The following is a 25,000-nucleotide window of genomic DNA, read 5'->3' as shown; positions in this document are numbered from 1 at the left end:
TGGGTGTGTTGATTAGTTTGTTGTTGTTGTTGTTGTTGTTGTTGTTGTAGGCAGAAGCAGCAGCTGTATCAGCTCGAGCAGCGTCTCAGAGAGAGCGAGTTACAGATCCACGGAGCTCTGATAGGACGAGGAGCGCCGTTCACTGACGTCTGTCTGCTCAGACTGCAGGTCTCTCGTACAGCCCCCTCTCCAGCTTTGTAGCATGTTTATTATTATTATTATTATTATTATATTTTATCTTAAAGACCTTAATCATGCGTGCCCGACACAGCTCATTTGCATGTAACGACGCCCACAAAACTCCATAAAAGGTCAAGTGCGCAGAGAACAGGGAGCACGAAATGAGCGATCAGAGTAAAGGCTGAAAAACAGACCTGGAAGTTGTTTTGACTCGCCTACACACACTACCGGTCAAAAGTTTGTGGACACTCGTCTGAAATGTTTCTCATGATCGTTAAAAACCTTTCGATCTGAAGGTGTGTGATTAAATGTGTGAAATCGGTGTCTGAAATATAATCGTGCCGACGGATTCATTCCTTTCGTTAGAAAGCTAACATTTTATTTACCAAAAAAATGTTTTTTAAACGTACGACTCGGAGAGAAATATCCTGAAGGGCAGGTGATGAGTGTGCAGCGTCGGTGGGAACTCCTTTAATACTGTTTAAAACGCATCTCAGGGGAATTCCTCAAGAGATCCGGTGAGAAAATGCCAAGAATACATTACGGGAAAACGCGCGTCTACTTTGAAGATGCTAAAATATTAAATTATTTTGAATTATTTGAGATTTTCTAATCACAACATATTTCCCATAGTTCCATTTGTGTTACTCCAGAGTTTTAATGACTTTATTATTATTCTGAAATGTGGGGGAAAATAATAAAAATAAAGAATGAGTGTGTTTAAACTTTTGACTGGTCAATAGAAATATATAATAATAATAATATTAATAATAAGCGAGCGCTAAATCCTCAGTTTTTTTTTTCCGTACTTGTCAGGAGGCGCAGCGCGAGAACGCTTTCCTTCGCGCCCAGTTTGCCGAGCGCAGCGACTCGTTCGCTCAGGAGAAGCTGGAGGCGGACCGGCGTCTGGGATCCGTGGAGGCGGAGACTCAGCGTCTGAGCGAGAGTCTGAAGGAGAGCGCGGAGAAACATGTCGAGGAACTGAAAAAGCAGGAGGAGAGAGTGAGCACCGACGGCAAAACACAGTCACTACAGGTACCACAGAGCGTTAAACGTGGTGTACAGTACAAATCTGTGTGTGTGTGTGTGTGTGTGTGTGTGTGTGTGTGTGTTGAAGATCCGTAACCGAGACAAGCACATCACCAACCTGAAGAAGAAATGTCAGAAGGAGGCGGAGCAGAACCGAGAGAAACAGCAGCGCATCGAGACGCTGGAGCGTTACCTGGCCGACCTTCCCACCATGGAGGACTACCAGAGCCAGAGGAAACGGGTACGAGCAGACTTCACCTGTATGCAACACACACACAGTTTAAATACGGTTCCTGTACCACCGGTCTGTAACATGAAACCATATAATTGAATCAGCTGAAAGCTATGGTGACTGGAGCTTACTATATTTCTTTTGTGTGGGGGGGGGGGTAGCTGGAGGCAGCAGAGCAGAGGGTGGATGAGCTGCAGGGATTGGTGGAGGAGCTGGAGGCTCAGCTGAAGGAGGTGCGAGCAGCCAGTCGCGCTAAAGACGGACAACTGGAGGAACAAAACCACAGAGAGAGGGAGCTGCTCGCTACAGTCACTAGGTACACACACACACACACACACACACACACACACACACACACACACACACACACACACACACACACACAAGCACGCGTGCGTTTCTACAGTCCACTGTTGTAGCAAGAACATTATTTATTCCATACCTGTGTGGAAAATAAAGCGTTCGTCAGCTGATCCATGTATTTTTTATTTTTTATTTTTTTTGTAATTTGAACAATTAATCTGAGATTGTGTTAGAAGTGTTACAGCATCAGCAACGAGCCAGTCAGGTTACAGTATATTGTTTTTATTTATTTGTTTTTTATTTACTGTTGTCCTTTAAAGTTTTGGACTGGATTTCTATTCATCTAGCACTTTTAATTATGATTATTATTATTATTATTAGTAGTAGTAGTAGTATTCATATGCAAATACAAACCACATAACTTTTGAAATTTTACATAGGAAAAGGGGGCGTGGCCACATATGAGGCGGGGTGTGTAGGTTTGTGGGTGTTTCCTAATCGCATATTCATTAAGCCTTAGCATGTCTGTGCTCTTTTATGGGCTCTGAAGACACGTTTTTAGTTATAGTAATAAAAACGCACGCAGTGTTTACTACAAGAATACGAGCAGCACACGACGCAGAGATGAACGAGGACCTGTGTGTGTGTGTGTGTGTGTGTGTGAGAAGCCTGCAGGCCCGAGTGCAGGAGGGGTTGGACGATGGAGCTCGGTTGCCGTCTCTGGACGTTGAGAAGCTGCGTGAGGAAAACGCCTCTCTGAAAGAAGAGCAGCAGAAACTCAGAAAGGTAAAAGTTGTGCAGGATCAATAACGGCGTTTCACACACGAGGATTTCTTTATTCTCAGAACATAAACTGGCAGAAGTTAAAGAAGGCAGCGCTGGAGTGCGGCGCGAGGCGTTATCGAGCATTAGCGGTGACTCTTGAATGAAATCTGACGTTTCAGGTTATCGAGAAGCAGCTGAGGATGACGGAGCAGCTCGGCTCGCAGATCAGGGTGTGTAGATAAACCGTTACTTCATCCAAACATGCTAACGTTGCGAATGGTCAATAAATAGATAAAAGGTCAAGGGGTCAACTAGCTGACATTTTTGCTGAAAGGCTTTATTGTAGATGTCACAGTATTATTGATCATTAATTGAACTCTTGAATGCTGGTGTGAAAGTGCTCTTGTGTTTATTGTGTGTGCGTGTGTGTGTGTGTTTCCTCAGAGTGTGCAGCAGCAGCTAGCGGAGGAGGAGAGCAGCGGTCAGGCTCTGAGAGACGAGCTGAACTCGAAAGATCAGCAGCTGCTGCAGTTACGCTCGGCTGTGAAGGAGGTGATGTTTGAAACTTGTTGTTTCTGTGTTGTGTAATTACCGCAGGCTGCCTTTAGGAGGCAGTAGAGTCATTGATTTTATATTTAAAATTGTATATTATATTGTAATGGGAGAAACTGGCAGGTCTTTCAGTACTGCATTATCACCAACATAACTATAACGTACATGTCCATAACCGCTGGAGCAGCTCCTACCGTAAATACACTAATAAATGGGCAGGTTTCTGATCAGCTAACGCACTAATACTGTAACGTGAATTAATTAATAACATAATTGATTTATATCATTATCGATGTTTCAGTAATTCTCGTATAACGTTATTTGGTCAGACGGATCTTGAGAAAGTGTTTGGTTTTTTGTGTGTGTGTGTTTCAGCTGTCTGTACAGAACCAGGAGCTGATGGAGCAGAGTGTGTGTCTGCGTGAGCGTCTGCAGGCCGAGTCGAGTGTGTGTGATGTGCGACTCGCTCAGCAGCTGCTCGATGAAATGGCGTCGTGTCTGTCTGACCTGCGCTCCCTCTGCAGCGTCCTCACACACACCGCACACGGCCGAGACCCCAACCTGTCCCTGCTGCTGGGGATCACCGGTGAGTACACACACACACACACGCGCGCACTCCAAGTAGTGGTGTGTGAAAGCAGCTAGGTAAATAATAGTCATAAATATATTTATATTATTAATAATATAACAATAGTTATATAGTGAACAATAGTTTTTTTTTTTTTTTTTTAGGAGTAACTAGAAATCAGTGGTGTGTGTGTGTGTGTGTGTGTGTGTGTGTGTGTGTGTGTGTGTGTGTGTGTGTGTGTGTGTTCCAGCCCCTGCTGTATCGGAGGCGTGTGATGATTGGCGAAATCCTGCAGTTCTACAGAAGAAACTCCAGGAGGCGCTGCAGCTGAGACGGGACGTGGAGGACCTGCGGAACACCGTCTCGGACCGCTACGCCCAGGACATGGGGGAGAACTGCACCACACAGTAACGCAGAACCCACAGAACCCGAACCTCCACACAAGAACTGGCAGAAACCCAGAAGAGCTTATAGAAGAACTGGCAGAACCAGAGCTCCAACCTACAGTATAAAAACTGAAACTAACGAGAACCAGGAGAACGTGTGGAACCTAACCCGAGACTGAATTCATTATTTTATTTTTTTTTCTTCCTCGCTCTAGAAGGGCTAACGAAGCTAATGCTAATAACACTACACTACTATTTTTCTATAAAAGACTTTATATTATTCTTTTTCTAACGTCTTCAGAACCCCGAGGTTCTTTGTGCAGCAGAAACAGTGTTGTTGTTAAACGCTGACGTTCCTGCGTGTTCAGGAACGAACGTGATGTGGTTGACACTCAACTGATGATATTTTAAACGTTGTTGTTTTTTTTTGTTTTTTTCTTCGCTACAGTAACACACGAGGTGTGACGGACCTGCCGTTATTTGAGACGGTGGCGTTTGTAGTCGAGGCCGATCAAACACTCCCTGCCCTCATCTCTGCTCGCTCACTCGTCTAACGACCAGAGAGCGACACCTGCGTCTGTAATTACAGGCGGAGAACCTTCCATTAAAACCTCGTTTATGAACACTATGCACACTATCCGGAAACTCGTTACTTTTCCTTAGAACATTCCGTCACCTTTACAGAACACTTCACAGAGACACTAGTACAGTGATGGGGCTTCACTCGAGTGATTCACTGATTTGATTCTTTTCAACTTCAGCGAGTTGATTCATTTATTCAGTTCACCGCTCACAAACGAATCCCGAAACATCAACACTACAAATCTCTAGAAGAACCCGAGTTCACATTTTTAAGTTCATATGCAGTGTTTCGATTCGGTCATGCTTATGAACCGACTCACTGAACTGAATCGTTCAAAAGAGCCATTTAGATTTGCTTACAAGAATCATTTCAAAAGAATCCCTCGTCACTCGATCGGTAGATTTAAAGACGCTCACTGTATACGATGCGTATCATTTTTGCGAGATTTAAGTCTGCGTAAGAACTCGGAAGTTTAACGTGCACTACTAAAACCTTTTCAAAAAGGGAAAAAGAAATACAGTTTTAATGGTTTCCAGTTCAGTGATTTTTAAATAAATAGAACCAGGAAGCAAATTTATATACTGTTTTTAAAAAAAACAACAAATTTTAATAAAAGCTATAAACGATGATCGCCGGTGATCTTCAGTCTGTGTGACTGTAGTGACTTCTTTCCGACGCTGATCTTCTCCAGATGATGGCGTAATATTCTCAGAAAACAAAAACGACAAAAGACTTGCGCAGTGACTCAATCCGGTCATCATCCTTCTGTTTCTCAATATTTATAAGATATTGTTGCGCGATTAATACAGAGTGGGATCACTTTCCAACGTGAGCGAATGAACATGGTTATTATATTTATATTTATTGGATGTCGGAGTAAACAACCTGCGCAGGACATGGCGTGTTTCCGTAGCCTGTAGTTCGGCATGCTAACGGCGTGTGTGTAAATGAGATCAGCACGCGGTCACCTCCACGCGCGAGCTTTGGAATGATGTGTACATTTGGGTTGAAGTTTTTTCCTTTGTGTGTAGTTCCAGTCGGTGTAAATAACCCGAGGATGAAACTAAAAAAACCGTGGTGTGTGTCGTGAAAATATCTGTCCACTCTGTGTCCGTGCAAGTGTTGTGTTTTCTTCCCGTGATGCTTGACCGGCGCGATCAGCACGGTTTGGGTTTCTGCTTTTCTTTCTTCGTTCACCGTGTGATGAAGGCTTTAGCTTCATATTTCAGGCAGGAGAAATGACTCTCTACTTTTTTCCCCCAGAAAGTCTTCCAGATGATGTTCACAGTTCAGTACTGTGAGCGTTCATTTCCCCGGCCAGCGAGCCTCAGCCTCGCCCTGACGCTAAGATACGAGTGTTTGTTCGTTCATGACTTTTTAAGAAATAAAGTTTTTTCTCTCAGACGATGACGGAACTGTGGTTGATTTTACAGAAACGGAGGAAAGCGGCAGAACCTGCACACACTCTTAGACGGCGCGGGTCACGATGCTTTGCGCTAATACGGGCTCAGAGATGCGTTTGATTGGTCAGTTCAGGAGGTGCTTGTCAGAGGAAGTGACATCATTCACCAAATCTAAGCTTTCCAAGAGATGTTGGGTAAGATTTGGAAGATCTTAAATTCATGAGAGGGTTAATTGAACAGTGCTGTGTGCTGGTGTGGAGCAAAAGTAATGGTGTGTGTGTGTGTGTGTGTGTCGCACTACATGCGTGCTGAATGTCAGGGTGATGAAGTGACTATCCCAAAGTTGATTATTTTCCTTCATGAGCGTTCTATTCCTCTTCTGCTTCAGCAGTTTGCCGACATTTACTACCGTTTTATTTATTAATGTTCGACACGTCGTACTTTTTATCCGTTTATAGTTACATTTTAATGTTCCTTCCAAACCACAAAGAACTCCCCTGTCCCGAAGATGTCTGAAACGCTGGCACTGGAGACTCCTTCCATAAATGTTAACGAGAATCCGCTGTGCACGTCCCTGTGACCCAGCTGTTACTATGGAAACGATGATGAGCGCGTTAATAAAAACCTGTGTAATGATCAGAGCTGCTGTTCTACAGGATTAATCGACACCTCCTCTTCTGACCAATCACGATCCAGAACTCGGCAGCGCATCAAAATGATTTATGGCAAACTAATAACTGAGAGAAAAGGATTTTTTTTTATAAAGTTTGAGGTAAAAATATAAAATCGTACTCCCGGGATGTTTGGAAACGCAGCGTTTCTGTGTGTAGATCTATCTGTACTCGCCGCTGATTGGCTGGGAAGGCGCGGTGTTTGATTCGGCTTTTTGCGTATTGCATTTCTATGATGTCACTGGTGGGCGGGGCCTCAACAGCAAGGCGGCGTTGGGTGTCAGACCGCACTGTAGAAGTGTTTGGTCATCGTCGCTATGGTAACGCTGATGCAGGAACGCGCTGATGATGTCATAGGGAGGTCCTCTACTGCCTCTGTGGTGATGGGATGGACAAGAACAACTTACACACTGATGAAAGACTTTATGTACACACACACACACACACACACACACACACACACAGGCTCAGTGAGGCGGCTTCACCTGTGAGTGTCGAGGTATCGGCGTAAATGTCCGATAGTCTCAGAGCAGAACATTTTCAAGATAAACGTCTTCTCTCCGTCCTCGGATTTCACTCGCAGGCTGGAGATCTCCGACACTTCGTCACACTCCGGTCTAAACACACACACACACACACACACACACACATTCCACAGTGGTGCTGAATTCTGGATTGTGATTGGTCAGAAGGTGGCTCGGACAGTAGCGCAGCTCCACATCACTGATATTAATGCGCGCGTTCTGATATGTTATCGTTTCTATAGTAACGGCTCATTCACACGGACGCTCTGATGTGGAGAAGTGCTCTGTCATTTATTTAACATTTAACAAAGTTTACGCTTCCTTGCGGTTTCTCAGTAACATGATGTAACGAGAGAGAGAGAATAAAGAGAGAGAATAGAGAGAGAGGGAGAATAAAGAGAGAGAATAGAGAGGGGGAGAATAGAGAGAGGGAATAGAGAGAGAGAATAGAGAGAGGGATGGTGAGGGAGCGAGTGTTTATAGCTGCTATAGCGTAAGCGAGAACAGGGTACGTTACATGTAACTATAAACGGATAAAAAGTATAACGTTCTTTAAAAAATAAAAAAATGGAATAGTTGGTAAATTGCAGTGGTGTAAAAGGAATAAACCGCGTAGGGGCGTGCTGTTAGGAGAATAATCCCCTTTAACGGGTGAGTGTAGTAGCAGTGACTCTAGGAGACAGAATTCTGAGGCGCTCGCTCCTGCAGTGTTTAAAGTCACGTGTAATAAACGTTTCATCGCGATCGGGTCATAAACGATGACAAGAGATTACCTTTCTCTCAGAGTCTGTAACGCGGGTGTTTCTATTACGCTCAGTCCACCACTCTCAGCACCATCACAACCCTACACACACACACACACACACACACACACACACCATATATCATGTCTTTATAATATATAATATACAGACAGTATAAATGATTGTATTAGGATTTATTTATAAGACAGAGACAGATTGTAAACTTTGCTGCATGTATAAAACTTTTCAGTGTCGCCCGGTAATTTGCATACTGGACCGTGATTGGTTCAGGTATTTCGTGACACCACAAACTGAGCTCTCATACGTAGCTCCGCCCCCGAATCAGTTTTAAACACAAGAACAAATAAGGGTGAGTTTATATCATGGACTCACGGATAAATGAAAAGGCTGTGATGTGTAATCAATCCCAGCATGCACCTGGCTCCTCGGGGTGTTAATTAGGGCATATTCTTACTGAAATAAATCAAATCAAATCTTTCGCTGTGCGTGCGTGTGTGTGCGTGTGTGTGTGTGTGTGCGTGTCGCTGCTGTGACCTGCAGATGGTGTTTGAGTGACGAGCGAATGTTGATCACGTTTCCTCCTTTCACCACACGCTCCGGGAGTTTATTCAGGAACTGCTGCATCGATAACTTCCTGTCTGAGCACGCACGCACGCACACACACACACACACACACACACACACACACACGCACACACACACACACACACTGCTCATAAAGATGATCTGCTAAAATAATAACACTTCAGAAAGTCAGTGTACCAGACCTGACACGCGGGAGCAGTCTCAAAAAAATTCCATTGTTTAAGAATTCAGTACAAGTACAATAACATTATTGTGAATTCAGTACAAGTACAATAACATTATTGTGAATTCAGTACAAGTACACACCGTATAATAACATTAATGTCCAAAATCATCATTAAACAACAGAATCACAGACGAATGAAAATGGATCATAATCTAATAACAGAAAATAAACAATTATTACAAATAAATATATTGATAAATATCTTACAGTGTAAAGACTTTTTACAAAATCTAGGTCTATACATTTATTTTAGAAAAATGTATTTTAGTAAATCTTCGTGTGTGTGAGATGTGTGTTCATTCAGACCTGCTACACAGCTGTGTGTTTTACTCGCTTCCTCTCTGTAACGCATCACTTCCTGTTCTGACCCTCCAACTGTGTGACCTTTCCCTGGAAACTCCGCCCTGAAATCCTCCTCCCGCCTGTCATCCACCTGCCCACACGTTTACACACAGATACACACACACACACACACACACACACACACACACACACACTACACCTGAGTTAATAATGATAATGAAACTGGCTCAAAGTCTCTCTCTCTCTCACACACACACACACACACACACACACACACACACACCTGAAAGAGCACACCATGAGGAAACCTGTCCTTCAGCTCAGTGGGAAAAAATCCATCCATCAGGTCCTGAAGGAATGTCTGAGCCGAGAACGAGAGAAGGAACGACAGACGGTCAGTAACGAGGAGACGAACACGTCTGACTTACAGTCTGAAAATTCTTCAAAAAAATAAATAACAAAATAAAGAACAGAAAAAAATTCGACTCTAAAATCGACTTCATTTCAATTCAATTTCGTTACAAAATGCTACAAAACAAGCAAAGAAAATCAAATTAAATCATTTAGATGTGTTAAATGTAAACATGCTTATGAATATAAACATACAAATAATACAAAACAAACAAACAATAATAAATTGCTCACCCAAATAAAAGAATTTAAATAACAATTTGTAAATGTTTTTTAAATATGCCATAAACATAATCAATAATTTAATTGTCTTAATAACAATAAATAAACAAAGAAATAAATAAATAATACATGAAAATATCAAATGAAACAATAGAAAAATCTAATGAATAAATGACTGATGATAATATTAACACAAATGTCTTCAAAATAGAAATATAAAGCTGTGTGTGTGTGTGTGTGTGTGTGTGTGTGTGTGTGTGTGTGTGTGTGTGTGTGTAACCTGCGTCTGGGGCTCTGTGTAGGGTCTGAAGGGGCAGTGTGTGTGTGTGTGTGTGTGTGTGTGTGTGTGTGTGTGTGTGTGTGTGTGTGTGTGTAACCTGCGTCTGGGGCTGTGTGTGTGTGTGTGTGTGTGTGTGTGTGTGTGTGTGTGTAACCTGCGTCTGGGGCTCTGTGTGTGTGTGTGTGTGTGTGTGTGTGTAACCTGCGTCTGGGGCTCTGTGTAGGGTCTGAAGGGGCCGTGGGACATCACCATGCCGTTGGAGTAGAGCTGCAGATCTGCAGCAGGCTGCTGCGTTAGTTTTGCTCCTCCAGGAACGAAGGTGATGCGAGTTCCTCCTTCTCCTGCGAGAACGTTCAGATCCCGAATGTTCTGCAGCACCAGGTCAAAGTTCACGGAGAAGCTCCTGCCCAAAGACCCTCCGGAGAACAGAACACGCCCTACATTCACGTCTCCTTATTAATACGAAGGCTTTCTCCCCAGACTGTGTGTATAAAGACTAATAACTCCGTTCAGAACACGTCAGAACACGTGCATAAGGCATCACACACACCGTTAACGCTGTTCATTGAAATCAGTAAATGTCTGACCGTTTACAGCATTGTTTAGGACGTATAACGAGAGCGGAATGTATTCTTATACAGCACGTCAAAATCGTGTTCAGAACATTTATGTAGAAATAAATGGAAAAGAATTTGTAAAAATCTAAATATTCAATGAAAAAAATGAATCTAAAAAAATGTAAAATGTATCTAAATCTTATTAAAACAAAAATAATTGATTATAAATTCACTATAATAATAAATACATAGTAAATAATATAATCATGTAACAGATAGTATAATATAAATAAATAAATGACACGTGAATGAAGAGTGCTTGAGTTGATTCATGCACGTGCGCCGTCCTGTTGAAAGCTTCGTGGACGCGTAGCTTTTTCACAAACCTTGCTTACACACGTTTTTACGTGCAGAATGTGATTTCTCACGTTTTCACGTGCGTGAGGATGTTCTACGTCCTGTAACAGGCTCGAGCGGACTAGTAGGCGTATTAAAGCCAAGCTGTTATAGAAAGTGAATCAGCACCTTCTGACTCGTGCTGTGGTGTAAACAAGTTTACATTTTCTGATACCTGGTTGTCGTGACGATTGTTTGGTTTCATCTTCCTCGTCCTCGTCCTCGCCCTCGCCGTCTCCCACCCAGATCATCCCGTAATCCTGCAGAAACTTCTGAACACAGAAACCCTCTCTGACCCTCAGTTCACTCTCAGTGAGATTAAACAACTCCGAGTCACTGAGGCACTGAGGCACTGAGATACTGAGTCACTGAGTTACTGAATCACTGAGATACCGAGTCACTGAGTCACTGAGATACTGAGTTGCTGAGATACTGAGTCACTGAGTCACAGAGTCACTGAGATACTGAGTCACAGAGTCACAGTCACTGAGATACTGAGTCACAGAGTCACAGTCACTGAGTCACTGAGTCACAGAGTCACTGAGATACTGAGTCACAGAGTCACAGTCACTGAGATACTGAGTCACAGAGTCACAGTCACTGAGTCACTGAGTCACAGAGTCACTGAGATACTGAGTCACAGAGTCACAGTCAGTGAGTCACTGAGTCACAGAGTCACTGAGATACTGAGTCACAGAGTCACTGAGATACTGAGTCACTGAGTCACTGAGATACTGAGTCACTGAGTCACTGAGGTACTGAGTCACTGAGTCACTGAGGTACTGGGTTATTCCTCACCTCCATCTCCCAGATCTGCTTCTGCAGCTTGTAGCACTTCCTGTTCACATCCCCTTCATCCTGATTCTCTCTCTGAGCTTTCCCTACACACACACACACACACACACACACACACACACGAACAAATAAAATCAGCAATAAGATTCATGTACAATAGTGATTAATGATTTTAGTGATTAGTGATCATGTTAGCGATTAGCGATGTTAGCGATTACCGTGTAATAGCTTCAGTTTCTCTTCCAGAACCGCGATTCTTCTCGTCTGTTCACAAAAAGAATTAAATTGTAGATGAAGAAATTATTTTTTAATTTAAACTTATTTATTCACTCATTAGAATACTTTCAAAATACAAAATAAATACAAATAAATGTAAACAAGATGAATAAATCTTTAGGAATATCCGATACATGATAAACAGTGATCATTCAAATAGTATTTTCTTTTATTGTTTCGACATAAATCAAAAACTTGTTTTTATTAATTAATTCAAAGTATATATATATATATTTTTTTTTTAAATATTTATTTTAATTTCATTTAGCACAACAATATGCTTTCTTTTGGATTTCTTTGAAAGTAAGTCATGCTAAGAGCTTAAGGTCACGTACAGGAGCTAAAGTTTACTTACTACGGGCCACTAGTTTGGACACCTCTGAGCTAAAACAGTGTGTGTGTGTGTGTGTGTGTGTGTGTGTGTGTGTGTGTGTGAGAGAGAGAGAGAGAGAGAGAGAAAAAAACCTTCTTGTCGATGTCCAGCGCCTGTGACGTCACCTTTCTCTCTAACTGAGTGAGTTTCTTCATCATGCTGGACATCAGCTCAAAATCAGTTGGTGGAGGCACTGAAACACACACACACACACACACACACACACGCGCACACACACACACACACACACACACGCACACACAGGGCAACTTGTGATTCTTCACAACTCTCTCATATACAGATATAAAGACAGATTTTCTCCTTCTTACCTTCTTTAGGACTCTTTCTGAGCACGACCTTTGAGCTGAAAGTGTTGCGGCTGTCTGTGACCTCTGACCCTGACTGTCTCTTGGGGAAGAGGTCTCTAAGCAGAGAGGCTTCGTACTCTTCATCACTCCTCTGCGTCTGATCTCTTCTTCCTCTTTCACTAACAATAACATATGAAAAATAGTCAGGTCAGGTGTGATGATTTACTCTGTGAGTGTCAGTGGGGTGTGAATATTTTTGCACTCTGAATTCTCACCCTTGACTCTGAGGTAGAGGAGCTCGTCTGTTCTTCCTCAGGGTGGAGAGAGGAGAAGTCATTTTATTTGTTTATAAAAGATTAGATTCTGTAAAAAGGAAACATTTACAACAATAATCCTGAAACTTGTAGCTGTGCTCGCGCTCCGCTCCGAGTGGCGTGTGTTTGAAGTCTGTAGTCATGGTAACATGTTTAACCCGTTGTTCTCACATCTGTCCTGCAGGGGGCGACACCGAGCCTCTTCTCCTCCAACATTCACCCAAAAAACGCTGTGCTAAACCTCAAATACATGCATTTCAAAACTCAGTGCTACATTATCAGACATGTCTTCTTAAATGGCGAAGTAAATAAACTTGTTTATCTGCTGTAAACCTTGAATGTTTTTTTTTATTTAAAAAATAATACAGTTCTCATTATATTTCAGAAATCTCTTCATATCTGTATCTCCATCTATTCATCTCTCCCACCACTTTTTAAAATGTTTTTTTTCTATACATTTTTTAAACTGCTTTGTTAAGTGAAATATAAGCCAAAGATCTCGTGTCAGTACCTAAAATATCAATATGCTATGGAGTAATAAAATAAAATAAAATAAAATAGCTAATATTGATCACTGTGTAGCCTGTAAAGGTAAAAAGAAATCATAAATGAATATTTTTTATAATTAATATTTCATTTACATCTTTTCAAACATTCAAGGTACATATATAACTTTTTAAAAAATATGTATGTATGTATATATATATATATAATAATAATAATGTACAGTTCACTTACAGAATTTTTTTTTTTACTTTTAAAATAACAAATAAATAAATGCCACCCGGAAAAGGCAGGATTTCTTGTCAGTTATTTTTTGTTTCTAGGATGTATCATGTTTATACTCGAGTCTATAATTCCTGAAGTCCCCATACCCTTAAAAAGGATAATATTTTAATATTTTCAAATGTAATAATATTTAAGAATTAATTTAAATGAATTTTAAGCTTTAATAATAATTGTGTTATTATGTTTGAATGTTTCAGTATATTTGTAATCCTGTGTTTTTGTGTTTGTTGTGATTGGACACTCATACGCCATGTTGTTGGAACGTTCTATTTTCTCTACTTCAGTAAAAGAAAATCTATTATTTGTCAAATATTTCATTCTAATTTAGATTTTTTAATATATATATTATATATATATTATATATATATTTGTTGCATTTAATTTGTTTTGATTTGATTGGTCGCCCCAGCAGTCCTTCGTCTGCCGATTCATCCAATCAGATCGCGACCGGAAGTAGGGGATGTAAGAAATGCGAGAGGTAACGCGAGGCTCAACATCGCGACACTACACCGACGTTCACTGCGCTGACGTCATCAACCGGCGCCCAAGAACCAACGGTGGGTTTTATGCGGAAGATGCTTAAGAAAAAAGAGCAGCTGGTGAGTTGTTTTGGGATTTTTGTCTGTTTGTCTGAGTGTTGTTGAGTAAAATGTCTCTGCTGGAGGCTGGACGGAGATGTCATGAGTTCCGGTGTTGTTTAGAGAGAAGTGTTCGTGTCACAGATGCTGTTTACATCATTAGGCTTTATGATAAAGATTGGGTCCTGAGCATTAATGTGTCAGAAGAGTAACATGGTGATATTTACGCAGTGTGTCGGCATGAAATAGTATATAAACAGTGCTAACAAGCTAACAATCGGGTGGTATATGACAGCTTTGGTGGAAATTCATGGTAATGTTTGATGTGTAGGTTGATATGTAGTGTGTGTATAGTGAGATACAGTATTTGTGTTGTTATTATATCATAATAAGCTATTATTATTATTATTATTATTATTATTATTATTATTACATTGTTGGTATTATTATTGCATTATAACCAACATACCATAGTTATATTGCTGCATGTAAACCAGTAATAATAATACAAATAAAAATAACAATAATACATTTAAACTCTTACTGAAGTGAAAACTAAACCCCATCTGGTATGTCATTCTCGCTAAACTCCTGTCAACACTTCTCTCCACATCACCGTGAGATCAGACATCATTTAAACCGTTTAGTTTATAAAACTACTTTTAAAAAACGTCTACCGAGTTGGATAAACCGGTCAATGACTAGCTGGAAAGCTTTCCAACTTGTTAAAATGGAGCAAACCACCCGGCTTCAAAGCAAACCGCGCTCAGTAGGACAAGAAGTGCACTAAACATGGAGGACGAGCTGTTACACCAGGCGGTCAGTTAGGGCGCGTGAGGAAGTGAGCAGCGCGCCATTTGGGACGCAGCCTCGCATGTTCGTAGTGGAAATGTCGCGAAGCTAACGCTAGCGCTGTTGATCTTGTGAGAAATGTAAGAATGTACTCGCGGTGTTTGTTTCACTGGTGGAGCGTCTCGGCTCACACAGTTTATACTCCGCGTCTGGTTTAGGATTTCATTACGAGACGAATGAGATTTTTATTATTGCGAGATAATTTAGCTGAACGAGTGTCAGTGGTGTTAGCTAGCCGATTAGCCGAGCGAGTTCTGTACAGTGTTGACTTTACACACTCTCTCTCTCTCTCTCTCTCTCTCTCTCTCACACACTCACTCACTCACTCACTCACACACACACACACACACACACTGAGTGTGTTAATGAGAGCATGAATGAACAGTAATATCAATACTGTTACTTTGACTCGTAAACTGATAACCGACGATATGATGATGTTACCGTGATACCTGACGTCACTTCCGTTTTTCATGTCTCGTTGACGGTACACGATACTATCACGATATCGAGACGTTATAAGTATAAAAATCTGACTTTTGGGGCAAAAAAAAGAGATGTTATTCCGTTAATGCTAGGCGATATGACTGAAGTATTATATCACAATACGAAGATATATTGATATTTTATAGTCCTTCAGTCCTCTGAAACTATTGGTGCGGAAATGCCAGTTCATTTGTTTGTGCTTCAGTCTCCTCTTCAGGAGGTGAAATGCTGATCAGTTGGGTGATGGTCTGGTGATTGACTTGTCCGATCTAAAACCTTCCACTTTCCCCCTGATGAAGTCCTGTGTTGAGGTGGAAGTGAGTTTTGGATCATTGTCGTGCTGCACGATGAAGTTCCTCCCGATTAGATTGGGTGAATTTCTCTGTAACACGGTGACAAAATGTTCCTGTAAACTTCTGAATTCATTCTGCTGCTCCATCATGAGTTCATCATCAGTAAAGATCAGTGAGAATGTTCCAGAAGCAGCCGTGCAAGCCCAAGCCATGACGCTACCTCCACCATGTTCCACAGATCAGCTCGTATGTTCTGGATCGTGAGCAGATCCTTTCTTTCTCCACACTTTGGCCTTTCCATCACTTTGGTAGAGGTTCATCTCAGTTTTTCTGGCTTTCTCATTCTTACTGCTGATGAGCGGTTCGCATCTTGTGGTCTGGCCTTGCTATTTGTGCTCTCGAAGTCTTCTTTGAACGGTGGATTGTGAGACCTTCACCCTGCCCTGTGGAGGTTGTTGGATGTGTCAATGACTGTTGTTTTTGGGTTTTTCTTCACAGCTCTCGCAACATTTACCTAATCAAATGCATAGTTTGATAGATCTATCGTCTAATACTCGTCTTTTTTCCTCTGTATTATCTATAGTCTATATCCATAGTCTAGTCTATCCATCTATAGTCTTTGTGTCCGGAGTTGTTATTTATTTATTTATTTAATTTATGTATTCATGAAAGTCTGATTATGAGGAATTATTTATTTATTTATTTATTTATTTATTTATTTATTTTTCATTTGTACAGAATGATTTACGAGAAAATTGCATCACAAGGCATTTAGGAATGATTTCTCCTGAAAATGACGGATTGAGGAATGAGACGGATGATGGAGCAGATCTAAACAGGATTATATTGTTTGTTTGTTTATTTATTTATTTATTTTCCCCGCTTATTAATCCGTTTACGGCGTGTGAGTCCGACTGAAAGGGATCATGCGTCCTGCTGCATGAGCGAGAGCCTGAGGAGAGGATTAGGTGCGGCTCTCACGGACACCGTGGGGAATTTACACCGTGTTGTAAGTGATCATGTGAGCGACAGATCGGTCGGATTTCAGCGAAATAAACTTTTAGGTTTCAGTTTTTCAAAGAAAGCGTTTGTTTAGTTTCTCGTCTCTTTTTACATAACTGGTCTCCATGTCAGACTGGTCTGTTCGTGAGTTTTCCAGGTGAGCGTAGTGAAGGGGAAACCTACTTTCAGAGGTTGTATAAGAAGAGTGCAGCGTCGTGCAAAAGGCACGAAAACAACTGATATTTTGCGAAAGCTGAATGGAGATGATCGAACTGTGGGAAGATTTGTGAGTGATTCAGAGCACAGACCAATTCGGTCAGATGAAGGCTTATTAAGGAACGTTTCTGACCTACAAAAACGAACGGTGTTTAAAGGACGGCTATAAAAAAAATAAATAAATAAAAAAAGCCACTGTTGAGCAGCAAAGAGGTGTTTGAAGCTGCTGGTGTCTCTGGAGTCCCCAGAACCTCTCGATGCTGGAAGCTGCAGAGTCTGGCAGCTGTGCATAAAGCTGCGATTCGGCCAGCCCTAACCAAATCATTTGCGGTGGGCTCGGAAATACACGAAGGCTAATTTTCAAGCCGTTTTATCCACCGCAGAATGGCCTGCTACACTGGATGGTCCAGACTGACGGAGTTCTGGATGGTTGGTGAACACCAAGACTGCAACCTCAGCAAGGAGGTGGCGGAGTGATGATTTGGGCAGGAATATTGGGACGTGAGATGATGGGTCCCTTTAGAGATCCCTGACGGTGTCAAAATGACCTCTATGTGGAGTTCCTAAACGACCGTTTTCTGACATGGTATAAAAAGAAGAATCGAGATTCCGAAATAAAATAATTTCCATGCAGGACAACGCACCATCCCATGCTGCAAAAACCACCATTGAGTCTTTGGTTGCTATGGAAATAAAAGGAGGAAAAGGCATGGTGTGGCCACCGTCATCTCCTGACCTCAATCCTATTGCGCACCTGTGGAGCATCCTTAAAAGGAAGATCTATGAGGGTGACCGTGTACCTCCAAACAGGAGCTTGGGGAGGAAATCCAGGCAGAAACTATACATGGACTTACAAGTTCAGTAAGAGCCAAAGAAAGGCTCTTTTATTAATATGTAAATTAAACTGTAAATAGTATTTAGTATTATTATTTTTTAAAATGTAAATTGTTTTATTTTTTGAAAACTGATCTGTCCGTGCAGCACGTTATTACAGAATGTTTTCAAACTGCATTCGGCGTAATTGTCTGGATTATTCTTTTTCGAAATCTCAGTAACGCTGTGGTCGTTATCAGTTCTTTCAGGTGTCGTAACATCTACATTGTAATCTCTCTGTTCAGGATGAAGAAAAATCCTCAGTCATACTGACTTCAGGATAAACAAACACAAATGACACGTATATGATTATTTGGAACATGGTGTAATTTCCTAATACGATGAGAAACACACACACACACACACACACACACACACACACACACACAGGTTCAGTAGAAGCTGAAAGATCAGCAGGTGGTGATAGTTTGTCTTGGCAGTGCTTTCTGACTTGACTTCCTGGTCCAGCCTGTAAAACAGGAAGAGTTCATTTTGTGGGTGGAGCTTGTTGTATAGAACTTTGCTAGATTGATTGTGAATCTGCGGGACTTAGATTAATTATAAAACTAACAAAGATGCAGTGAGACACCGAGTAAGAGAAACAGACCGATGGAGAGATGGACATACAGTCTTTATTTTGTTCTGTAATGTAGTGGACAGGTTCGAGATGAAGATGATGATGAAGTGTAGTTCACCTTCAGTGTGTTCCTCATCCTGCACCGTGATGTTCCTCACACTGCTGTCCTGTTTAATGTTCAGTTTATTACACACTGTTTATTTATACAAACCCGTGAGCTTATAGTATCAGTTACACTCCTGAGTTTACTCTATACGCTGGGGCTTCCTTTTGTTTTGGATCCGTGCGAGTGTGTGCGAGTGTGTGCGAGTGTGTGCGAGTGTGTGCGAGTGTGTGCGAGTGTGTGCGAGTGTGTGCGAGTGTGTGCGAGTGTGTGCGAGAGATTGAGGTGAGACGCTGGAATGAAGAAAAAAATAAATAATTATCTATACCTTGAGTAATGTAAGTGTGATTTTGTTTTCTAGATGTTATACAAGATTAAAAAAACCTGAGTAAACATCACAAACTGCTGTGGTTAAGAGGAATAAAATGCTTCAACACAGATTTATCCTGCATTAGCGGCTTTGATGTAAATACGCATCATGTCGTTTCGTTAAAGGAGGCGTTCGAGATTAGAGCAGCGGTCTGTAACCTTCAGCTCCTGAAATGACGACGTGGCTCCTTTTCTAAAAGCGGGTGGAACCTACCGTGCGGCTGAGTGTTCTCACGTTCCGATCAGATCGGAAACGTGCTGAGAGGTGCGTGGGCCGCGTGCTAGCGTAGCCTGAAAACGAGGGTCTGTCTGTTGAATGTTGAAGCAGCGGTGATGAGGGCGAGACGGTGTTTGTCAGCATACTTACATGCACAAGGACTTTCTCTGCACTTTCTCTCCATCTGATGCACGTTAATCTGGAGATGTCGTATAGCTGAATAACGTGGATCTGATCTCCTCCAGACGCCGTCACGCTCCCCAGTGAACGGAAAACTGCTTCACGCAGTAAGAATCTGAAAGCATGTCCTGCTTCTGTATGCGATGTTACGCGTCTTCCTGAGCTGGGAAACTTTAAAAGCGCTGACTGTGACTGACACTGGAGACTCCTTCCTTAAATGTTGCATAAACATCTCCTTAAAAAAAAAAAACAGTACCACGTCACCAATTAAAAATAATAATTTTTTAATACAATATGATCTAGTCTTCTTCTTATTCTTCTTCTTCTTCTTCTTAATGGAAAAATGAATTATTATAATAACTTTTTATTATTCTAATATAATAATGATTTAAATCATTGTTAATAATAAAAACTGTGACTTATTATTTTTATTTTCTTAATAATATTGAATAAATCAGTGAGTGTGTGCGTGAGTGTGTACGCAGTCATGTTATACTATACTCTAATAGCAGTCTATAAGCCGGATGTAAACAGATCAGGTCGTGAGTAATCTGAATCTGTGAGACCCGTTTTTTTGCTTGGAGGAGATTTAAAAAGATTACGATCTGCTGCTTCAGTGCTTTTTCCTCCTGACCTCTTCACAGTGAGAACCCAAACCGGTTCTGTGATAAAGAACCGAAGCATGTTGTATTAATAGCATTAAACATGTCCCGGTTAGATTTTTTTGAAGTGTGTAATCTTTAGATTAAACCTGTTGGATGCGTGTGATGATTGATAATAATTAGCGTGGCAGTCGCACTTGCCCTGTAAAGATGTGCGTAGGGAAGTAAATGTAGTGTGGTGTGAGATTGTTGTGATTGTGTGAACCTCTACCCTAGTAGCTGGGGTGTGGTGGGTGCTCTGGCGCTCTGTGGCTGCCGTCGCATCATCCAGATCCAGGTGGAGGCTACACACTAGCGGTGGTTGAGGACCCCCCCCCCCCCCCCCCCCCCGTTCTATGTAAAGTGCTTTGAGTGTGTAGAAAAGCAATATATAAATGTAACTGTAAAAACAAACAAAGAAATAGACATTTTTTAAGCCTTCGTGAGAAGTTCAGGAAACGACAATAGCACAGTGCCGTGAACACCCCACCCCACCCCACCCTACCCGGAGACTGTAAAGAGACATAACCTTTAAAGAGTGTTTGTCATCTGCTGTTTGTCTGCCCAAACCTGTGTGTGTGTGTGTGTGTGTGTGTGTGTGTGTGTGTGTGTGTGTGTGTGTTTTGTTGCTCTTGTAGACGCATGTCTGTGCTATGTGTCTGACCCCAAGTGGTACACTTCCCCTTAGTGAAATCCACTGCCATCTTGAGACTCGGAGATGCAGGACTGTGGTGAGTGGGGGGAGTAAGTGGAGTGAAGTGAGTTGGAGTGGAACGGAGTGAGTGAGTGTGTGGGTTGGGGTAAGGTGGAGTGGGGTGAGTGGAGAGATGGGGTGAGTGAGTGGAGAGAGGTGAGGTGGCGTGGGGTGGAGTGAGTGAGTGGAGTGAGGTGAGGTGGAGTGGAGTGAGGTGAGGTGGAGTGGAGAGAGGTGAGTGGAGAGATGGGGTGAGTGGAGAGATGGGGTGAGTGGAGAGATGGGGTGAGTGGAGAGATGGGGTGAGTGGAGAGAGGTGAGGTGGAGTGGGGTGAGTGGAGAGATGGGGTGAGTGGAGAGAGGTGAGGTGGAGTGGGGTGAGTGGAGAGATGGGGTGAGTGGAGAGAGGTGAGGTGGAGTGGGGTGAGTGGAGAGATGGGGTGAGTGAGTGGAGTGAGGTGAGGTGGAGTGGAGTGGGGTGAGTGGAGAGGTGGGGTGAGTGAGTGGAGAGAGGTGGGGTGGAGTGGGGTGAGTGGAGAGGTGGGGTGAGTGAGTGGAGAGAGGTGGGGTGGAGTGGGGTGAGTGGAGAGGTGGGGTGAGTGAGTGGAGAGAGGTGGGGTGGAGTGGGGTGAGTGGAGAGGTGGGGTGAGTGAGTGGAGAGAGGTGGGGTGGAGTGGGGTGAGTGGAGAGGTGGGGTGAGTGAGTGGAGAGAGGTGGGGTGGAGTGGGGTGAGTGGAGAGGTGGGGTGAGTGAGTGGAGAGAGGTGGGGTGGAGTGGGGTGAGTGGAGAGGTGGGGTGAGTGAGTGGAGAGAGGTGGGGTGGAGAGAGGTGGGGTGGAGAGAGGTGGGGTGAGTGAGTGGAGAGAGGTGGAGTGGAGAGAGGTGGGGTGAGTGGAGAGATGGGGTGAGTGAGTGGAGAGAGGTGGGGTGGAGTGGGGTGAGTGGAGAGGTGGGGTGAGTGAGTGGAGAGAGGTGGGGTGGAGTGGGGTGAGTGGAGAGGTGGGGTGAGTGAGTGGAGAGAGGTGGGGTGGAGTGGGGTGAGTGGAGAGGTGGGGTGAGTGAGTGGAGAGAGGTGGAGTGGAGAGAGGTGGGGTGAGTGGAGAGATGGGGTGAGTGAGTGGAGAGAGGTGGGGTGGAGTGGGGTGAGTGGAGAGGTGGGGTGAGTGAGTGGAGAGAGGTGGAGTGGAGAGAGGTGGGGTGAGTGGAGAGATGGGGTGAGTGAGTGAGCGAGCAGGTCGGTGTTATCTCTCAGGTAATCTGACAGGTGTGGCTTTTCACTGGAAGTATTTGTCAGTCACGTCTCAGCACTGTTCTTTCTGCTGCTCCTGTTTGCTTTGGGTTTGAGCTTCGCCTCTCCCACTTCACAAAACCACACACACACACACACACACACTTTTCTTCCTCTCGCTCTCACACGCTCAAACACACTCACACACTCGCACTCTCAGGATGTTTCTCCGGGGTCAGTCCAGTGGTTTACTTCAGAGGCTCACTGGTAGAACATTTCAGTTTTATTTTCACCTCACTCTGAACACCACTTCACTGTGAGACTTCACCTCTCTCTCGCTCTCACTCGGACACTCACACACACACACACACGCACACACGCACACACACACACACATTCCTCACAGGAGAACGACACATTTTCTCCTTTTTTCCCTTTTTTTCCATCGCTGGTGTTCAGAGGCTCCTCGGGCCAGTCGGAGACGCGATCATGGTAAGATTTCCAGACTGTCAGGTTTTAGCGTTGTTTTATTAATACTCTCACCTGCAGGCAGGAAGGAGTTACTCGTAACCCTCAGGTAAGAGTTTAGACTTTATTCAGCCGTCAGTTCTTCAGAAAATGTAAAAAGTATTATACATATCGGAAGTTGCTGGTAAATTTTAGGATTTAATACGTACACACACACACACACACACACACACACACACACACACACACACTCGCGCGCTAGGAGCCACATTCTATTTCCTTCACTGACTCAGCAGGCGGCGTGATCGTAGAGCCGAGGTGATGTTATATAATATCAGTATCCTGATAAATTACACTACAGTACTTCTTATTTACTTTAACACTTTAACTCCACTGTTATGCGAAAATGAAGCTGATTGGATATTAAGACCAAAAAAAAAAAAAAAAAAAATCAGATTTTTTTTTCTCCGTGAAACATTGTTAAAGAAAATTAAAATAGCGTCGTCACTCTTCTCCTAGTATAGTGCTGGGGTTTTTCAGCGTGGAAAATAATCTAGTTAGATAGATAGAGGCGTAGAGAGATATCCGGTATCATGATTACGCTTTTAGAACATCTAGAACCCTTAAAGGTTCTTCAGTTCTTAGACGAAAAGTAGCTGATTAGACGTTCAGACGTGTTTTTAAGCTTAATAATTTATTGGCGTGTCATTTCAGAAAAAAAGGTTTAATCAAAAGTTTTTCAAAGTTTAAATTTTTACATTGAATTTTTATTCGTTTTTAATGAATTTATTTTTATTTTTGCGTAAGTATTGATCTACACTGTAAGCTTCAGTCCTTCTGAGGGAAATGGCTAAAGATCAGAACCCTACAACACAGCGTTCCCCTATCAGAAGAATCCCAAGTAGAACCCGAGGGATCCACTGACCTGGGGAATCGTTTTGGATAGTTCTACATCGGAGGTACTTCTGAAGAATCTAAGTTAAGCGTTCTAAGCGCGCGCGCGCGTGTGTGTGTGTGTGTGCGTGTCTATTAAAGGGAGTATAAAGGTACTCATTAGCGTGTTATTCCTGCGTTCTGTGAGCATCTCAGAGGTTCCACATAGACGTTCTGTGGCACGGTGTAATGATGATTAGGTCACTTTACTGGTTCTGTCCTGCAGCTCTAATAATATTTACCAGTCCGAGGTTCTGATAAACGTTCAGATGACATGGCGTGTCGTTTCAAGCCGCTCGTGTAGGCGATGAGGTCGTATCCAAAGTCCGAGTGGTTAGCTGGTGGTTAGGTGTGCACGATGCTAATGCAGGATGCTGATGCTTGTACACCCTCGTAGATTAGCGCTGGTGTTTAGTTTTTTCTTATATTTTGTTATACGAACGCGTATATTTTTGCCAAGTTAAACCTTATAGAATATAGCACGGCCGTAATCATGGTATGGACATAGGGGGGTCCAAGCCCCCTCAATTATCCAAAGTTTGATACTGAAAATTCGCATATTTCGAGCATAGTTGTAGGATTACAGTTAGCGTTTGAATTCAGGTGATGTCTGAGTGATGGAAGCTCCCACAGCATGGGGAAATTGTGACGTGCTGTTTACGTCCTGTGGGCAGATGTATTCTCTGCTCCACAAGCTACCATGAAGCCTACCACACCAAGCAGAGACGAGCTAAGATGTGTGCAGACAAACCACACGCGCTAACATTTAAACACGCAATCACGACTTTTAAACAAACTCCGAGAGTACGGCTACCTATGAAACTAAATTCAACACTATATATACTATGTAAATACAGTTTCCCCACGGATACTTCCAAGCAGTGCTGCGCTGCCTGCATCGGGACCGGGTGCCATTATTTCCTCAGAAGAACAATGACTGACTCAGGTGATCATTTTAATTTGATAAACTGAATATTGTTTGTGTAACTGGTGTCATTTATTACGTTAATGTCATCATGCTGTTTAGCTTGCTGTGTAATTAGTGTACAATAGATAGTAGTTTTCTTTTCTTAAATCTAAAGACAAACCGCCATCACTAGTTCTGACTGGAGAACTACAGTATGGCCACAACTCAGACGTGAGTTCCATCTCTCTCGCTGCCAGTCTGGCACACCTCAGCATTATGCTCAGCATTATATCTATATTGTCCTTAGCCCGAATGTAGTGTAAAGGAACGAAATTCTGTGGAACTTTCCTCCCTTTCACTCGCATGTGTAACAGTCTGTCACAGCGTGAGGGTTCACAGTGAACTCGGCGGGAGGATGTGCACGTGAAGGTAACGTTAACGGTCAAAAACTGGACCTGGCGTTAGCCTAGCCTACTTCCTGGGTGTGCAAATATCAACAGATAACTGACGTTCTTAAGAACAAACCAAGCCATGGTGTGATGCTGCTACACTAATCTAAGGTCACCTACTATTTAGGAATCTAGTTACT

General features: G+C 42.7%; 3 protein-coding genes across 12 annotated transcripts in view; 2 read left to right on the top strand and 1 right to left on the bottom strand.

The window, feature by feature from the left end:
* The window catches only part of cep85 (centrosomal protein 85), a 13,386-nt gene extending 7,384 nt beyond the window's left edge, over positions 1-6,002 (top strand). For all 7 annotated transcript variants that reach the window (XM_017452954.3, XM_017452953.3, XM_017452952.3 and 4 more), the window contains 9 exons: positions 51-168; positions 997-1,182; positions 1,298-1,450; positions 1,603-1,757; positions 2,413-2,530; positions 2,689-2,739; positions 2,954-3,061; positions 3,437-3,647; positions 3,880-6,002. In XM_017452954.3, the coding sequence (XP_017308443.1) occupies positions 51-168; positions 997-1,182; positions 1,298-1,450; positions 1,603-1,757; positions 2,413-2,530; positions 2,689-2,739; positions 2,954-3,061; positions 3,437-3,647; positions 3,880-4,040 (1,261 nt within the window). In that variant the 3' untranslated portion in view covers positions 4,041-6,002. The remainder of the gene's footprint in view (positions 1-50; positions 169-996; positions 1,183-1,297; positions 1,451-1,602; positions 1,758-2,412; positions 2,531-2,688; positions 2,740-2,953; positions 3,062-3,436; positions 3,648-3,879) is intronic.
* ubxn11 (UBX domain protein 11) lies at positions 4,542-13,355 on the bottom strand. Of its 2 annotated transcripts, none has more exons than XM_017452966.3 (13): positions 12,968-13,355; positions 12,714-12,871; positions 12,477-12,577; positions 11,954-11,999; positions 11,739-11,821; positions 11,116-11,212; positions 10,189-10,424; positions 9,358-9,435; positions 9,078-9,204; positions 8,495-8,598; positions 7,970-8,040; positions 7,158-7,289; positions 4,542-7,047 (listed from the first exon to the last, which is right to left on the bottom strand). In XM_017452966.3, exons 1-13 carry the CDS (start codon positions 13,027-13,029, stop codon positions 6,903-6,905), a joined length of 1,440 nt encoding a protein of 479 aa, XP_017308455.1. In that variant the 5' UTR covers positions 13,030-13,355; the 3' UTR covers positions 4,542-6,902. The 2 variants fall into 2 exon arrangements, with proteins under 2 accessions (XP_017308455.1, XP_017308456.1); XM_017452967.3 differs by having other exon boundaries at positions 10,189-10,403; positions 12,968-13,353.
* Positions 13,356-14,276: 921 nt separating this feature from the next.
* The window catches only part of atp2c1 (ATPase secretory pathway Ca2+ transporting 1), a 29,937-nt gene continuing 19,213 nt past the window's right edge, over positions 14,277-25,000 (top strand). Inside the window, exons 1-2 of one of the 3 annotated variants that reach the window (XM_053674802.1) lie at positions 22,074-22,595; positions 23,379-23,530. Coding sequence is in view for 2 of the 3 variants with exons in the window: in XM_053674800.1 (XP_053530775.1) it covers positions 14,362-14,394 (33 nt within the window). In the remaining variant the exon portion in view is untranslated. Of the gene's footprint in view, positions 14,395-22,073; positions 22,596-23,378; positions 23,531-25,000 lie in introns of those variants that run through there. The other 2 variants (XM_053674800.1, XM_053674801.1) reach the window with 2 other exon arrangements.

This window comes from Ictalurus punctatus, chromosome 23 (assembly GCF_001660625.3).
Source record: "Ictalurus punctatus breed USDA103 chromosome 23, Coco_2.0, whole genome shotgun sequence".
NCBI lineage: Eukaryota > Metazoa > Chordata > Actinopteri > Siluriformes > Ictaluridae > Ictalurus > Ictalurus punctatus.
Note: the sequence above shows the minus strand (reverse complement) of the source record. Positions and strands in the feature narration are given on the sequence as shown.

Excerpts from the sequence above, each read along its gene's own strand:
- ubxn11 (XM_017452966.3), bottom strand. The coding sequence starts at position 13,029 with ATGACTTCTCCTCTCTCCACCCTGAGGAAGAACAGACGAGCTCCTCTA. Across the intron at positions 12,578-12,713 it reads CAGAAAGAGTCCTAAAGAAG|TGCCTCCACCAACTGATTTT; the intron begins GTAAGAAGGAGA and ends TGTGTGTTTCAG. Across the intron at positions 8,041-8,494 it reads CACTCAAACACCATCTGCAG|GGTTGTGATGGTGCTGAGAG; the intron begins GTCACAGCAGCG and ends GTGTGTGTGTAG.